The following is a 19,109-nucleotide window of genomic DNA, read 5'->3' on the forward strand; positions in this document are numbered from 1 at the left end:
TTCGCAAAAATACAGTAATTCCAAGTGCATATTCTCTTTTTTGTAGTAGAAAAAGAGAAGAAATTAGAAATAAATATACATATGTATTTGGCATCTTAAAGCATAGTTTTCAAATTGTTTAAAGAAGATGATATAAAGGAAAGGAAAAACTGAGAATGGAGAATATATTCAGGAGAGCTGGATCTTGGAAACAGCAAAGAACAGAAAAAGAGAATGGGATAAACTCAACAAAGATTATGCCATTAAATAGATGAACAGGCTTTCAGTGGATTTATCTGAGATAGAAAAGAATATGCATTAGGGAAAAGACCAGAGTCTAGGTTCTTAGTCAAATACAGATTACAATGATAGCATAATCATTAGTCTATATGATTCCAGTTAGAGCTCCATATTTTCCAGTCTATACAACACTAAAATTAATTTATAATGGCACCAAATTCCTCATGGTGAAAAAAATAATTATACTTGTCATGCTTTTAATCTCTCTGCATATCATTCACAGAAACTAAGTGTATCTGCAGAAGCAAGAAAAGGAAAAATGATGGGAGTTAAGAAATTTTTCCATCTATATTGGGAGTCACTGCTCTATCCTGGTTCTAGTACCTTGGTATTATATCAGGGTTGTTCAATAGTGACTATCAAACTTTAATTTTCCTCTTTTCATTTAGTTTGCTCATAAATTCCCCCAAAATAGTCTTGCTTGCACAATCCTTGATTCTGTTTTTCAGCATATCGAGTTGCGTTTTTTTTTTCTGACCGTGAGAACCTAAAGGATCATGTTCCAAATTGGCCCTAAAAACTACAAGTATCTTTTGTATTTATTTACTGTAAGTTTCTTGTGCATATTTAACTGTTATCTTCCTGTTTCTACCCACACTTCTAGCAAAAATGTCAGGCCTATGGTAAAAATATGTGAAGGCCTCAAAAATAGTGCCCTAGGCACCAAGAGATGAAAGATTTAAGTGATTCAGGGAAAGAAAGTTTCACACTAACTGCATGAACATTGTGTGTTCTAGCTATCATTTCACCAGTCCACAGTATTTTCTGCACTAATCTTGGTATCAGTCCCCATTACCTGGTTCATTTCCATATAATTTTTTATTTATAACTCTTTCTCTAAATTACCGTCCATCCTAGCCTTAGGACTATATAGAATCTAGACACCCTTCAGGCACAGCAAAACTATCTTCCGCGAACTTAACAATAAAAAGGCTTCTAATATCTTGTCACATATTTAAGTAACATTTATTTTAAAATTTGATGGAAGTATCATTCTGCCTGTATCATTCATTTTAACATGGGACCTATGGAGAGCACCCATTGTGACCTATAGTTTTTATTTTTTTTAATTAATTAATTTATTTTTTTTACAAATAGTTTATTGTCAAATTAGTTTCCACATAACACTCAGTGCTCATCCCCACAAGTGCCCTCCTCCATGCCCATCCCCCTCCCCCCCTACATCCATCAGTCCTCAGTTTTTGTCAGCATTCAAGAGTCTCTCATGGTTTGCCTCTCTCCCTTTCCCCCACCATTTCTCCCCTTCTTCTCCCCCTTGGTCCTCTGTTAAGTTCCTCCTAATCCTCCTATACACGTGACCCATAGTTTTTAAAGTAAATTACCCAAATCAGGAGGCATCTTAAAAGTGATGGCAAGTCCATAGTTAAATAGGCAGCATTTTCTCTTTCTTGGTTGTACTTATAATACTGGATCATTTTTTAATCAACAGCACCCTATATGATATGAAATATATTTTATGCAGTTTTGTTCACTTTTCCAAAATGACACCCTCACTGTGATATTCTTTGGATCCTTCTGCAATGGAAAGTCAGTGGTCCATAAAGAACAGTGTGCCTCAGAATTACCTAGAGAGCTCTGGACACATAAGGGCTCAGATCAATTGCTGACCTACACCTGAAGATTCAAAAGTCCTTTTTGCATTGCATTTATGAATGTCTTCTGAATGAATCAATATGAAATAGTTATCTCCACCTTGCTTTGGAATCAATCCACAGTGTTATTAAAAAGTATTTATCATATGATATATACCAGAGTAAACAAGAATAAAACAGATGATTCTTTTGAGGGGATCATAATCCAGATGAGAAAAGAAGCTCATTCAGTAACAGTATGCTATCTGGCACAGATATCTCTTTTTTTTTTTTTTTTAATTTTTTAAATGTTTTATTTATTTCTAGGAGAGAGAGAGAGAGACAGCGTGAGCAGGGGAGGGTCAGAGAGAGAGGGAATCACAGACTCTGAAACAGGCTCCAGGCTCTGAGCTGGCAGTCAGCACAGAGCCCGACGCGGGGCTCAAACCCACGAACCGTGAGATCATGACCTAAGCGAAAGTCGGACGCTTAACCGACTAAGCCACCCAGGCGCCCCAACAGATATCTCATTATTTTTGACATATCCATCAAATGGGTTAAAAGTTTACAAAAGTAAGAGATAAAGTATAGGCTAAAGTTTTCCAAGGTTATATTATAGAAGTAGGAATCTGTTCCAAAACTTATAATGAGTAATAGTATTTTCTTTCCTTTTTCTGACTAGGGTTAGCTATGTTATTTATTTTTATTCCAAGAACTACCTTTTGCTTTATATTTTATACCATTATAGTTTTTATTACATCTTTTGCTTTACTTAAGCTTTCACTTACAACTCTCTCACTTGTTAACATAAATACACTTGACCCTTGAGCAACACAGGAATGAGGGGTGTTGACTCCCCCTTGCAGTTGAATATCTGTGTATAATTTCCGACTCCCCTAAAACAGATAGTCTACTGTTGACCAGAAGCCTTACCAATAAGATAAACAGTTGAGTAACATATTTTGTAAGTTACATATATTACATTCTGCATTCTTATGATAAAGTAAGCTAGAAAAAAAATGCTATTAAGAAAAGAGAAAATACATCTATAGTACTGTACTATATTTATTGGAAAAAAATCTATGTATAAATAGATCAGTGAAGTTCAAACCTGTGTTGTTCTAGGGTCAAATGTATATGAGACTAGGGGCGCCTGGGTAGCTTAGTCGGTTAAGCGTCCGACTTTCGCTTAGGTCATGATCTCGCGATTCGTGGGTTCGAGCCCCGCGTCGGGCTCTGTGCTGACTGCCAGCTCAGAGCCTGGAGCCTGTTTCAGAGTCTGTATCTCCCTCTCTCTCTGACCCTCCCCTGCTCACACTGTCTCTCTCTCCTAGAAATAAATTTTTAAAAAAAAGTATATGAGACTAAAAATTCTGCACTGCTTTATCTACACTCCAAAGTTTGTAATGAACATGTTTTCACCAAAAAATTTTCTGAATATTGTATAATTTTGATTTACCTTTTGATGAAAGAGGTTTTAAGTTTATTCATTTATTTTTGAGAGAGGGAGCATGAGCAGGGAAGGGGCAGAGACAGAAGGACAGAGAAAGCATCTCAAGCAGGTTCCACACTGTCAGTGTAGAGCCTGATGCAGGGCTACAACTACAACTCATCAAGTGTGAGATCCTGACCTGAGCAGAAATCAAGAGTCAGATGTCTTAACTGACTGAGCCACCCACGTGTCCCAATAAAATAGGATTTTAAGATATATATTCATCACTGATTTTAAGAGAAATTTTAACTTTTCTCATATTGTTTGCAATTTACAGTGTTACTGAACGATAGTATCTCTACTTTGTGGAATTTACTGATGTTTAAAATACTTGTATATTTTCTCAATGTCCCAAGGTCATTTAAAAGCAGGTTTATTTTTTGTTTTCAGAATAGAGTTTTAAAAGACACTTAATAGACTCTAGATCAGAAGTCGGCAAACTTTCTCTGTAAAAGGCCAGAGAATGGATGTTTCAGGCTTTGCTGGTCATGTAGTCTCTGTTGCAATTATAGTTGACTCTTGAACAATACGGGGAATTTGGGACACCAACTCCCATCCCCACCCTCTGACATAGTTGAAAGTCTGCATTACAACTTTTGACTCACCAAAAACTTAACTATTAATAGCCTGCTGTTGACCAGAAGCCACACCAATAACATAAAGTCGATTAACACATTTTATATGTCACATTATTATACCCTATATTCATTTTTATATAGTGTATATTCATATAACAAAGTTAGCTACAGAAGAGAAAATGTTAAGAAAATCATAAGAAAGGGTAAATAGATTTATAGTGCTGTACTGTATTTATTGAACAAAAAATCCACATAGAAGGGAAACTGTGCAGCTCAAACCCATGTTACTCAACTCTATGGTGTGAATACATAAACAAATGGATTTGGCTGTGTTATAATAAATGTTTCTTTGCCAAAAAAAGCAACAGGCAGGATCTGATCTAGGATAGTTTCCTGAGCACTATTCTAGAGTCCACTGGGTCTGGTATGAAATCAGACGGGCATATTAAAGTCTACTGTATCTAATGTACACCTACTTCTCCTTATAACTCTTGCCATTTCTTCTTTTATGAATCTTCATAATCTATTTGGTGCACTAATATTCAAAACTTTCATATATCCTTTAAAAACGGTCTTTTTTAGCTTTATCAAACTGTCCTTTTCCTTATCTGCTTTTTTAAAATTTTTTTAGTGTTTGCTTATTTTTGAGACAGAGAGAGACAGATCATGAGTGGGGGAGGGGTAGATAGAGGGAGACACAGAATCGGAAACAGGCTCCAGGTGGTGTCAGCATAGAGCCCAGCGTGGGGCTAGAACTCACAAACCATGAGATCATGACCTGAGCCGAAGTCGGACGCTCAACCGACTGAGCCACTCAGGCGACACTCCTTATGTTTTTGATGTGCTTATTTTACATTTTTGGCTTAACAATTCATGACTATATTTCAAAGTTTGTATATTATTTTTTAGGCATATCTCTGATACAATCTGATAGCATGTTATCTTAATAGATGAATTTAATTCATTTACATATTAGTTGATGTGGCAGATAGGTTTACCTTACTGTATATTATATAGTGTATCTGCATAGTTTTTGTGCAGAACATTTAACACAGCAGGCCTGAGACTGTTATCTTATAAGGTGTGCTTGCAAGATTAGTCCTTGGCTGGCAGGGAACTTAGATTTTGGAATGGTTCCCAAGAACCTAGTCTCTAATGAACTTTCCAGGTAGACAACATTTCACATGTGCTGCCACATTCATTGCTGGGGCGTTGGAAGCCTGCACCTGGTCTCCTCTGGACTTTGCCCCTTTTCTCTGCTAATTTTGCTTTATACCAATTATTTTACTGTAGAAATATCAGCTATGAGTATGACTATATGCTGAGTAAGAGAATCAGTGAACGTGGTGGTTGTCCTGGGGATTTATTTATTTTTTTAATGGAAGTATAGTTCACACACAGTTTTATTGGGGACTCTCTACAGCTTTGTAAGAAACTTTTCTATCCTTGCTCAAACATGTTTAACTTCTAATAATTAGAAAGGCTGCACTTTACTCCAGGAATTATCCTTTCCAATTACATAATAATTTCTTAATCTATGTGTTTAGATGGCTTCTAGTAATTCATTATTATATAATGATAAAATTATGGTTCCTGGGGCGCCTGGGTGGCTCAGTTGGTAAAATGACTTTGGCTCAGGTCATGATCTCATGATTCATGGGTTCAAGCCCCATGTTGCAGCTTAGAGCCTGAAGCCTGCTTTGGATTCTATGTCTCCCTCCCTCTCTGCTCCTTCCCCTACTCATTCTCTCTCTCTCTCTCTCTCAAAAATAAACATTAAAAACAGTGAAAAAATTTATGGGGCACCAAGGTGGCACAGTCAGTTAAGCACCCAGCTTCACCATAGGTCATGATCTTGTGGTCCGTGATTCGAGCCCCCTATTGGGCTCTGTGATGTCGCCCTCTCTCTGCCCCTCCCCTGCTCACACTCTGTCTCTGTCTCTCTCAAAATAAACAAACATTAAAAAAATAATTATCATTCCTTTCTCTTTTCTGATCTGCTGACTCAAGTTTAGTTGTTTTATTAAATTTAGTTTTTATCTTTTTACTGTTAAGTATACAGAATTCATTGCTTTTCAGCTTTAAATGGGATACTTAGCTCTCATCTTTTATAGATGAGAATATCAACATGCTTACAATCCATTCCTTGTGTTAGGTGACCCCTTCCACATTTTATTAGATCTATTTTATTAAATAATTTCAAATGTAAAAGTCTGTAAAAGAACAGTACTGAAAAACATTTCAAACTGCTTACTTCTAGCTCATCGCTTTAGATCTAATTTTCTTGGATGCCTTCTGCCAGTATTCAATAACTCACCTGGGGAGCTTTTTCTTAGAAATTCTTTCTTTAATAACCATGGATCTTCTCCTTGCTCCAATGTGAAGATCAGTTCTGGTTTTGTAAAACAGTACCCTGTAAATGGGAAAAAATTTAGCACTTGAGTTAGCTGCACAGGTTCCACTGTTTCAGAATGTGAAGGAGGTATAGTTTCAAAAGTGGCACATTCAGGGTGTTCACAACAATTTTTGTGAGGGGTAAGTGATAACAAAAAACATTTTTAAGGCTCATCAAGAATCAATCTAAAAATCCTGAATCACGAGCCTATGTTAAATTCTAAAATGGCCAATGTCCACGTTTCAAATGAGGTTTTAGAAGCACTTATCAAACTTACTGCAACAGAGGGAAAGGAGCTGATTTACCCTTCCATAGTGAATCTAAGAAAGCATACAAACTATATAAAACGGTTTTTAGACTTCAGACACCAGTCAGTCTGGTGGAATACTTGACAAGAGGAAAACAAATGAGGTGAGTCCTATAATTATCACACGTCAATGCAAAATGAACAAACATTTTAAAAATTTTTAAAGAGGGACACCTGGGTGGCTCAGTCAGTTGAGCATCCAGCTTTGGCTCAGGTGATGATCCCACAGTTCGTGAGTTTGAGCCCCACACTGGGATCTCTGCTGTCAGTGTGGAGCCTGCTTCAGATCCTCTGTCCCCTTCTCGCTGCCCCTCCCTCGCTTGCACTCTCTCTCAAAAATAAAATATAACGTTATAAAAAATTTTTTTAAGAGGAAGGAAGAATTGTATTTGAGCCCAAGTTAGGACAACTGCTAATGATACACAATCTTCACAAGGAAGAGAGTGCTCCAGGGTTGGTGCAGGGTTATATATGTTCTTTACAAAAAAAGCCACAAATCGTCAAGAGGAAGGACATTTCAGAAACCTACAAGACTTTGTCTTATGTTTTTATTATGTGCAAGGCTGTATGACTTTAATCTTATGGGAACCAGGGAGAGTTTTTTGTTTTGTTTTGTTTTTCTTATCTTTATGTTTGGAATTTGTTTGTTTTTACTCGAAGCAGATGTACAATGTATGCTTGGGGCAGATATAGAACCCATGCTTTGAGGTTCTGCCAAGTCATTTTTACCATGGTAAATGTTAATGCATAGCTTCCCTGAGAGCCCAGGAGCAGGGCCCACAAATATTAAAAGTTGAAAATTTCCCTTGTCACACAGCTTACTACCCAGAAGAGTTTCTATCCCACAGAACAAAAAGAACCAAAAAAGCCTGGCTGACTCAGTAAGTTGAAGTGACATAACTGAATTTTAAGGACTCCATGACAACTAGAATTGTTAAGGATGAAATAGCAGAAAAGAAAAAGCTGTACTGATATACAGTCTTAGAGATTTGCAGAAGAGTCTCAAGTCTCCTAACTTGTGCAAGAATACAAGACAAATACTCAGGGTTGGGGAAAGACCAGTGAAAAAGAGTAGGCTGAAAAAAATCATCAAAGCATACACAAATGTAGGAAGTTTCTGCTGCCACCAGGCAGGGTAGAAAAATATACTTCACAGCCAATTGGGAAGAATACCAGAAAATTGTCTGTTGCTTAAATGAAGAGCCAATGAATCCTAAAGTGAGCTCTGAATCTAATGCAACAAAGCTTGACTTGAAATGATTAAATTTATTCCAAGTAACAACTACACACCAGAAAATGCCTCAGAAGATTTAAAATAATACAACAAAACTAGCAGCTAACAATATAAAATTCACAATACCCAGAACCCAATAAGAAATTACAAGTTATGAATAGAAGTAAGGATATACAATTCTTATTGAGGAGAACATCAATCAGTAGCAACAGTGTAAGAAATGACACATGATAATAATCAAGGCCATTTAAAACTGCAAATATATACCATATGTTCAAGAAGAGAAAGAAAAACAAATATGATGAGAACAAAAGGAAACTTAAACATTTCCAAACTAAAATCCTAAATATAAAAAATATCTGAAATGAGAAAGCCAACTAACCAAACAACAAACAAGAAAACACTAAATGGGATTAAGAAGAGGACAGATACCACATAAGGAACAATAAGTAACATAATGGATACTTTAAGGCATAGCAAAAACAAACAAACAAACAAAAACCCAACCAAACAAAAAAACCCCAAAAAAACAAACAACAACAACAACAAAAACCTATGAAAGAAGAAGTCCACAGTGAATAAAGACTGGAAAATAATAAACAGAATTAGTAATCTGTGACCTGTGTGATGATATCAAGTAGTTTAACACAGGTGCAATAAACATTTCAGAAGAAAAAAAGAAAGATAAAAAACATTTAACAAAATAATGGGCAGATATTCAAATTTTGATAATGTGTACAAACCCTTAGATCCAAAAAGCTAAATGAATTAAGGAGGAGAAAGATGAAGAAGCCCACATCAAGATACACTATAATTAAACTACTAAAAATTGCTGATAAACAGAAAATCTGTTTTTTAAATATAATTAACATAGTGTTATATTAATTTCACATGTACAATATAATGTTTCACCAATTCTGTACATTACTCAGTGCTCAACAAGATAAATTTACTATGGATCCCCTTTATCAATTTCATCTATCCCCCTACTGACCTCCCCTCTGGCAACTACGTTTGGTCTCTGTATGTAGGAGTCTGCTCTTTTTGTTTGGTCCTTTTTTTGTTTGTTCATTTGTTTTGTTTCTTAAGTTTCAAAAGGAATGAAATCATATGGTATTTGTCTTTCTCTGACTGACTTGTTTCACTTAATATTATACCCTCTAGGTTCCATCCATGTTATTGCATATATTTCAGTCTGTGAAAAGAAAATCTTAAGTAGACAGGGAAAGGTATAATATGTATAGAGGAACAAAAATAAAAATGAATGCCAACTTCTTGTCAGAAATTATATAGCCAGAAGGCAATGAAGTGACAATTTTAAAGTACTAAAGGAAAAAAGTCAACCTTTAATTCCATATTTAGCAAAGATAAGACATTTTCAGATAAAAGCTTAATTTATTACCAACTGACATATATTACAGGAGAAGTTAAAAGAAATGCTCAGCCTGAAGAAAAATGCTATCAGGTAGAAATCTGGATTTATACACAGAAATGCAGAGCACCATAACCTGGAAATGTGATGATATATAAAATATACTTTTCTCATTTTCAGAACTCTTTTTTTAAAAAATGGTAAATTATCTTCTGAAATAACAACACACTGTAAGGTTTAAAACATATATGTTATACATATGTATGTATATGTAAAATATACAATTACAATAGCATAAAATGTGGAAGGTAAAAAATGTAAAACTCTAAAATTCTCATAAATGAAGTGAATAAGTTATTTGAAGTAAACTGTGGTAAGTTAAAAATGTATGCTGTAAGTGCTAAAGCAACCACATATCCACAGAAGAGAGGCACAGCTAACAAACCACTAATGATGTGATGAAATCATTCAAAATGTACAACTATTCCAAAAAAGCAGCAAAAGCAGAAAAAGAAAAAAAAATTGCAAAAATAGTTAGCAAATAGCCACAATACACTTAATGTCAGACATAAGTGGTCTAATCATTACAATTAAAGGCAGAAATGAACAGATATGATATAAAAGCCAGACCCAAATATATGATGTCTACAAGAAAATTCACATTAAAGACACATATAAATTATAAGTAAAAGGAACAAATTAAGTAAAAAGAAAAGAAGTAAAATGAATTATAAGTAAAAGTAACAAAAAAGACACCATGCAAACATAATGAAAAGAAAGTCTTGTCCCCAGAAACGTGGCAGGCAAGAAGGGAGTGGCAGGATATGTTCAACAGGAATATATTCTCAATTGGAAAAATATGCGTAAGAATTCTTTATCCAGCATGGCTGTCATTCAAAATAGAAGGAGAGATAAAGAGTTTCCCAGACAAAAACGAAAGGAGTTTTTGACCACCAAACCAGCCTTGCAAGAAATTTTAAGGGGAACTCTTTCAGTGGAGAAAAAACAAAATAAAACATAACAGACCCAAAGCAACAAAGACTAGAAAGGACCAAGAACATCACCAGAAACACCAACTGTACCAGCAACACAGTGGCACTAAATTCCTATCTTTCAATAATCACTCCAAAGGTAAATGGACTAAATGCTCCAATCAAAAGACACCAGAATGGATAAGAAAACAAGACCCATCTATACACTGCCTACAAGAGACTCATTTTAGATCTAAAGACACCTGCAGATTGAAAGTAAGGGGATGCAGAAGTATCTATTATGCTAACGGATGTCCAAAGAAAGCAGAGTAGCCATACTTAGACAAACTAGATATTAAAACAAAGTCTGTAACAATAGAAGAAGAAGGGCATTATGTCATAATTATGGGGTTTATCCACCAAGAATATCTAACAACTGTAAATATTTATACCTCCAACTTGGAAGAACCCAAATATATAAATCAATTAATCACAAACATAAAGAAACTCTTTGATAATAATACCATAATATTGGGGACTTCAACACCCCACTTATAGCAACGGACAGATCATCTAAGCAGAAAATCAATAATGAAACAATGTCATTGAATGACACACTGGTCCAGATGGCCTTAACAGATATATTCAGAACATTCTATCCTAAAGCAGCAGGATACACATTCCTCTTGAGTGCACAAGGAACATTCTCCAGAACAGATCACAAAATGAGTCAGAAATCAGCCTTCAATAAGTACAAAAAGTTTGTTATCAAACCATGCATATTTTCAGACCACAACACTATGAAACTTAAAGTCAACAACAAGAAAAAATTTGGAAAGACCACTAATTCTTGGAGATTAAAGAACATCATTAAAGAATGAATGGGCTAACCAAAAAATTAAAGAGGAAATTAAAAAGTACATGGAAGTCAATGAAAATGCTAACACAACAGTCCAAAACCTCTGGGACACAGCAAAGGCGGTCATAAGAGGGAAGTATATAGCAATCCGGGCCTTCCTAAAGAAAGAAGAACTGGCTCAAATACACAACCTAATCTTACACCTAAAGGAGCTGGAAAAAAACAGCAAATAAAGTCCCAGAACATCAGAAAAAGGGAAATAATAAAGATTAGAGCAGAAATCAATGATATTGAAAAAAACCAAAACAACACTATAACAAATCAATAAAAGTAGGTGCTTGTTCTTTGAAAGAACTAACAAAATTGATAACCTCTAGCCAGATTTATCAAGAAGAAAAAGGAAAGGCTCCAAGTAAATAAAATGAAAGAGGAGAGAGAACAACCAACATGACAAAAATACAAACAATAAGAGAGTATTATGACCAGTTACCTGCCAACAAATTGGGCAATCTGGAAGAAATGGACAAATTCCTAAAAACATACAAACTACCAAAACTGAAACAGGAAGAAATCAAAAATTTGAACAAATCTAGGGTGCCTGGGTGGGTCAGTTTGTTGAGTGTCCAACTTCAGCTCAGGTCATGATCTCACCATTCATGAGTTCGAGCCACACATCAGCCTTGCTGCTGTCAATCTGTCAGTGCAGAGCCTGCTTCAGATCCTCTGTCCCTCTCCCCGCCTCTGTCCAGCCCCTGCTTATGTTCTCTCTCAAACACTAAATAAAAAACAACATTAAAACAAAATCTGAACATTAAAGAAATTGAATCAGTAATAAAAAATCTCCAAGGAAGCAAGAGTCCAGGACGAGAGGGCTTTCTAGGGGAATTCTACCAAATATTTACATTTATTTATTTATTTATTTTTAAAAGTGTATTTACTTTTTTTTGAGAGAGAGAGAGAGAGAACACACAAGCAGAGGAGGAGGAGGAGAGAGAGAATCCCAAGCAGGCTCCACACTGTCAGTGACAGCCCAACATGGGGTTTGAACCTACAAACTGTGAGATCAGAAACTGAGTTGAAATCAAGAGTCAGAGGCTTAACTGACTGAGCAACCCAAATGTCTCTCTACCAAAGATTAAATAAGAGTTAACCCCTATTTTTTTGAAGCTGTTACAAAAAATATAAATGGAAGGAAAACTTCCGAACTCATTCCATGAGGTCAGCATCACCTTGATTCTAAAACCAGACAAAAGCTCCACTAAAAAGGAGAGTTACAGGTCACTATCCCTGATGAACATGGATGGAAAAGTTCTTAACAAGATACTAGAAAATTGAATTCCACAGTACATGAAAAGAATTATTCACGATCAAGTCATTTATTCCTGGGCTGCAGGGTTTGTTCAAATCAATCAACATGATACAGCACATTAATGAAAGAAAGTATAAGAACCATAGGATCCTCTCAATAGATCCCGAGAAAGCATTTGACAAAATATAGCATCTATTCTTGATAGAAAACCTCAACAAAGCAGGGATAAATGGAACATACTTCAACATCATGAAAGCCATATCTGAAAGACCCACAGCTAATATCTTCCTTAATGGGGAAAAATGGAGAACCTTTCTTTTCCCTTTCTTTCCTTTCTTTTTTCCCTATGGTCAGGAAAAGAACAAAGATGTCCACTCTCACCATTATTATTTAACATAGTATTGTAAGTCTTAGATTCCCTCAGCAAACAACAAGAAGAAATAAAAGGCATCCAAATTGGCAAGAAGGAAGTCAAACTTTCACTATTTGCAGACAACATGATACTCTATGTAGGAAACTAGAAAACACTCCATTAAAAAATTGCTAGAACTAATACATGAATTCAGCAAAGTGGCAAGATATAAAATCAATGTACAGAAGTCAACTGCATTTCTAAATACCCTTAATGAAGCAGCAGAAAAAGAAATCAAGGAATTGATCCCGTCTGCAATTGCACCAAAAACAGATACCTAGGAATAAATCTAACTAAAGAAGTAAAAAGATCTGTACTCTGTAAACTATAGAACACTTATGAAAGAAATTCAAGAGGACACAAAGAAATGGAAAAGAACTCCATGCTCATGGATCGGAAGAACACTGTTAAAATGTCTATACTACTCAAAGCAATGGAAACATTTAATGCCATCACTATCAAAATACCACCAACATTTTTCACAGAGCTAGAACAATTCTAAAATCTGTAATAATTCTGGCTTTCAAGCTATATTACAAAACTGTAATCATCAAGACAGTATCGTATTGGCACCAAAACAGACACATAGATCAATGGAACAGAATAGAAAATCCAGAAATGGACCCACAACTATATGGTCAACTAATCTTTAACAAAGCAGCAAAGAATATCCAATGGAAAAGAGACAGTCTCTTCAACAAGTGGCATTGGGATAACTAGACAGCATCATGCAGACACTTGAAACTGGACCACTCACTTCCTTACATCAAACACTAAAATAAATTCAAAATGGATTAAAGACCTAAATATGAGACAGGAAACCATCAAAATCCTACAGGAGAACACAGGCAGCAATCTCTTTGACCTCAGTCTGAACAACTTCTTATTAAACATGTCTGTCCTGAGAGGCAAGGGAAACAAAAGCAAAAATGAACTACTGGGACTTCCTCAAGGTAAAGAGCTTCTGCACAGTGAAGGAAACAACCAACCAAATTAAATGGCAACCTACAGAATGGGAGAAGATATTTGCAAATGTCATATTGGATAAAGGGTTAGTATCCAAAATCTATAAAGAACTTACCAAACTCAACACCCAAAAAACAAATAACCCAGTGAAGAAATGGGCAGAAGACATGTATATATACTTTTCCCAAGAAGACATCCAGATTGTTAACAGACACATGAAAACATGCTCAACATCACTCATCATCAGAGAAATACAAATCAAAACCATGATGAGATACCACCTCACACCTGTCAGAATGGCTAAAATTAACTACACAAGAAACAACAGGTGTTGGTGAGTCTGTAGAGAAAGGGGAACCCTCTTGCACTGTTAGTGGAAGAGTGCAGCCACTCTGTTTCTTTTTTTTTTTTTTTTAATTATTTTCAATGTTTATTTATTTTTGAGAGAGAGAGACAGAGAGCGAGTTGGGGAGGAATAGAGAGAGAGGGAGACACAGAATCCAACGAAGGCTTTAGGCTCTGAGTTATCAGCACGGAGCCTAACATAGGGCTCAAACTCACGAACTGCAAGATCATGACCCGAGTTGAAGTTGGACGCTTAACCAAATGAGGTACCCAGGGGCCCCAGAGTGCAGCCACTCTGAACAGCAGAGTTTTCTCAAAAAACAGAAAACAGAACTACCCTACAACGCGGCAATTACACTACTAGGTATTTACCCAGGGATACCAAAATACAGATTCAAAAGTGTACATGCACCCCAATGTTTATAGCAATTATATCAATAATAGCCAAAATATGGAAAGGGCCCAAATGTCCATTGACTGATGAATGGATAAGATGTGGTATACAATGGAATATTACTCAGCCATCAAAAAAAAAAGAAATCTGGCCATTTGCAATGACATGGATAGAACTAGAGTGCATTATATTAAGTGAAATAAGTTGGAGAAAGACAAATACCATATAATTTCACTCATATGTGGAATTTAAAAAACAAGACAGATCAACATATGGGAGGGGGAAAAAAGAGAGGGAAACAAACCATAAAAGACTTTTTTTTTTTAAATTTTTAATGTTTATTTTATTTTTGAGACAGAGAGACAGAGCTTGAGTGAGGGAGGGGCAGAGAGAGAGGGAATCACAGAATCTGAAGCAGGCTCCAGGCTCCAAACTGACAGCAGAGCCTGACATGGGGCTTGAACCCATGGATCATGAGATCATGACCTGAGCCAAAGTCGGCTGCCCAACCGACTGAGCCACCCAGGCGCCCCAAACCATAAGAGACTCTTAATAATAGAGAATAAACTGGGGGTTGATGGGAGGGAGGTTGGTAGGTAATGGGCTAGCTGGGCGATGAATATTTCTTTTTAAGTATTTATTTTGAAAGAGAGAGAGAGAGGGAGGGAGAGAAAGCATGTGCACACATAGGGGAAGGGTGGAGAGGAAGCAAGATAGAGTACCAAGCGGGGTCCATGCTCAGTGTTCAGTGCAGAGTCTCACGTGGAGCTCGATCTCACAACTGTGAGATCAAATCAGGAGCCAAAATCAGGAGTTGGATGCTTAACCAACTGAGCTAACCAGGCACCCCTGGGTGATTGGTATTAAGGAGGGCTCTTGTGTGATGAGCACTGGGTGTCGTATGTGATAAATCACTGAATTCTACTCCTGAAATCAATACTGCACTGTATGTTAACCACCTAGAATTTAAATAAAAATGTACTTATTTTCCATTTATTTGTGACATTCATTTCCTTCTGTTATTGATTCCGTAGTTTCATTGTGATTAGAACAGATATACTGCATATTATTTCATTCTTTAAAATGTATTGAGACTTGGGGCACCTGGGTTAGCTCAGTTGGTTGCGCATCCATCTCCTGATTTCAGCTCATGTCATAATCCCAAGGTCATGGGATCAAGCCCCGTGTTGGGCTCCATGCTGAGCATGGATCCTGCTTGAGATTTTCTCACTCTCCCTCTGTTCTTCTCCCCTGCTCACTCTTCCTAAAATAAAAATAAAATAAATTTTATTGAGACTTTTTTTTGGTCTATTCTAGAAGATGAACTATGCACATATGAGAAATACATAGTGTACTATATTTGACTGGAATCTTCCTTTTCTATTAAATTATTTTATTTTTTTTTAATTTGAGAGAGTGTGTGTATGTACACGTGAACATGGGAAGGGAGGGGCAATGAAAGAGGGAGAGAGCAAATCCCAAGCGGGCTCCAGTTTAGTGCAGAGCCTGACACGGGGCTTGATCTCAAGACTATGAGATCATGACCTGAGTCATGACAAGAGTCAGACGCTTAACCAACTGAGCCACCCAGCGGTCCCTTGACTGGAATCTTCTATATGTTTGTACAGTTCAATTGGTTTGTGGTATTGTTCAAGTCCTGGGGTTTTTTTTATTTTTGGTTTTTGGTTGTTCAGTCCAATATTGACAGTGGAGTATTAAAGTGTTTATTCTTGTACAACTGTGTATTTCTGCTTTCAATTCTGTTCATGTTTGCTTATATAATTTGGGGCTCTGATGTTTGGTGCATATATGTAACAGCTGTTATGTCTTCTTGGTGAACTGACCCTTTTATCAATATATAATATTCTTCTTTATCTCATAACAGTTTCTGACTTTAAGTCTACTTTTATCTGATACTAGTAAAGTCTCTACTCTTTTTTGGTTACTATTTGGATAGTATATCTTTTTCCATTTTTCATTTTCAACTTATTTGTGTCTTTGGATCTAAATTGTCTCTTGTAGACAGCACAGTTTTCTCATTTTAAAAAATTCATTCTGCCAATCTCTTTCTTTTTATACAATTTGGTCCTCTTTCATTTAAAATAATTACTGACAAAGAATGATTTAAGTGAGCCATTTTGCTGTTGGCTTCTATAAATATTATAGCTACTTTGCTCTCATTTTCTCCATTTCTGCCATTTTTTTTGTACATTTTGATTCTCTCCTCACTTCTATTTGTGTATATTCTATAGATATTTTCTTTGTGGTTAAAGAGGTTACATATAACATAAGATTATAACGATCTAATTTAAATGTATATCAATTTAACTATAATCACATTAAAAAACCTCTATAGTTCAATCCTACCTATATGTTACTGATGTTACAAATTATATTCGTATTTATCATAAATCCAAATACCTTAAATTTATTATGCTTGTGTCTATTAAACTTGGTAAAGTCAAAAGTGCAGCTATAAATCAAACTTAAGATGATATAACTTATATATTTCTCCATGTATTTTGTTTACTAGAGATCTTTATATCTTCATATGACTTAAAGTTACTAGCTAGCATCCTTTCGATTCAACCTAAAGTATTCCCTTTAGCATTTTTCATAGGAAAGCTCCAGTAGTAATGAACACCCGCAGATTGCTTATCTGGGAATGTCTTAATCTCTCCCTAGTTTTATGGATACAAAACTGTCACTTAACAGTTTATTTCTTTTAGCACTTTACATACATCATCCTACGGCCTTCTCCAATGTTTGTGGGAAGAAATTAGCTAATACTGTGTTGAAGATTCCTTGTAGTGATGAGTCACTTCTCACACTGCTTTCAAGATTCTCTGTCTCCACTGATTATGTGCCTCATTTTGGGTCTCTTTGTAATTATCCTCCTTGGAGTTCATTGAGCTTGTTGGATTTGTAGATGCAGGTCTGTCATAAAATCTGGAAGGATTTTTAGCCATTATTTCCTCAATCTCTTTCTCTTTTCCTTTTGGGACTCCCATTATACACTTGTTATTTTTCTTCCTTTTTTTCTCAAAAATTTTTTTAATGTTTACCTATTTCTGAGAGAGAGAGACAGAGTGCGAGGAGGAGGGGGCAGAGAGAGTGAGACAGAATTCAAAGGAGGCTCTAGGATCCAAGCTGTCAGCACAGAGCCCAATGCAGGGCTCGAACTCACAGACCGCAAGATCATGACCTGAGCTGAAGTCGGACACTTAACCAACTGAGCCACCCAGGTGCCCCGATTTTTGTTATTTTTCTTTATTGAGAGTGTCCCACAAGTCTCTTAGTCTCTGCTCATGTTTTTTTCATTCTTTTCCCTTTGTGCTTCTCAGATTTGGTAATTTCAGTTGTTCTATATTTCAAGTTCACTAATTCTTCTTTCTGCCTGCTGATATCTGCTGTTGAAGCCCTCTAGTCAGTTTTTCATTTCAGATATTATACTTTTCAACTGCAGAATTTGTTTGGTTCCTTTTCATTATTTCCATTTCTTTGCTGGCATTCTAATTTATTCAAATATTATTTTCCTGATGTCCTTTAGGACATTTTCCCATGTTTTCTGTTAGGTCTTTGGTCATATTTAAGGTAATTATTTTAAAGCATGTGTCCAGTAAATTTAACATCTAGGCTTCTTCAGAGATAGTTTCTGTCAGTACATTCTTGAAGTCACGCTTTCTTGTTTCTTCATGAGCTAAAAATTGAGCATTTAATTCTTTTTTAAAATTTTTTAACATTTATTTATTGTTGAAAGATATAGAGAGACAGAGCATGAGCAGGGGAAGGACAGAGAGAGAGGGAGACACAGAATCTGAAACAGGCTCCAGGCTCTGAGCTGTCAGCACAGAGCCCAATACAGGGCTCAAACCCACAATCCATGAGACCATGACCTGAGCCAAGTCGGATGCTTAACTGACTGAGCTGCCCAGGCACCCTGGGCATTTAATTCTTAATGTGGTAACTCGGGAAATCAGATTCTCTCCTTACTACTTATTTAGGTCTTCTATGAGCCTAGAAACCAGCCCTAAGAGAAAGCTTAAGATCTCAGATCTTTTCTGAGTATGCGTCTTCCCCAAGCATGTGTGTGTGGCTTTCTAAACTTCCCCGTGTTCTCAGCTGCTTTTGCATGTCCTAATTTTTAAGGGTCTTGGCCCAGCTTCTCCTCTGGGTCTTAGAAACCCTACTGTGCATTTCCACTCATAATCTGTTACCTCAGGCATGTGCCAACTTGTAGTCTACCTTGTGCCTTTTAAAAGCAAGACTCGGTTGCTTTTCCTGCCTGCATTCTTTATTATGTGAAATAGACAGACACTTTGAGTCAGTCCTCCAGGTATCCCCCATACAGGTCAGAACAGCTAACAATTTGCAAATAAAGTGTGTTCTTCTCCCTTTGGTCTGAGGGAGGACCTGGGAACTGGCTGCTGTCTGCTTAAGACCAAGACCACCACTACATTGAGGAGGGTGAGAGGTAGGAGCAAGTAAAACACTATGAAACCTTCCTGCCATTTTGAAGTTGGCTTTTTCTTAATTGTGTGTTTGTTTGGTTACAGTAAACCTTTGTTTCCCAGAGATTTCACAAAGTTGGTTCAGATAGTTGT

General features: G+C 36.3%; 1 protein-coding gene across 1 annotated transcript in view; it reads right to left on the reverse strand.

The window, feature by feature from the left end:
• The window catches only part of ZNF782 (zinc finger protein 782), a 49,348-nt gene that overhangs the window by 2,076 nt on the left and 28,163 nt on the right, over window positions 1–19,109 (reverse strand). The window contains exon 4 of the mRNA XM_077749543.1: window positions 6,259–6,354. Within this exon, the coding sequence (XP_077605669.1) occupies window positions 6,259–6,354 (96 nt within the window). The remainder of the gene's footprint in view (window positions 1–6,258; window positions 6,355–19,109) is intronic.

The sequence above is a fragment of the Crocuta crocuta genome, unplaced genomic scaffold (genome assembly GCF_008692635.1).
Source record: "Crocuta crocuta isolate KB4526 unplaced genomic scaffold, BGI_CrCroc_1.0 scaffold99, whole genome shotgun sequence".
Taxonomy (NCBI): domain Eukaryota; kingdom Metazoa; phylum Chordata; class Mammalia; order Carnivora; family Hyaenidae; genus Crocuta; species Crocuta crocuta.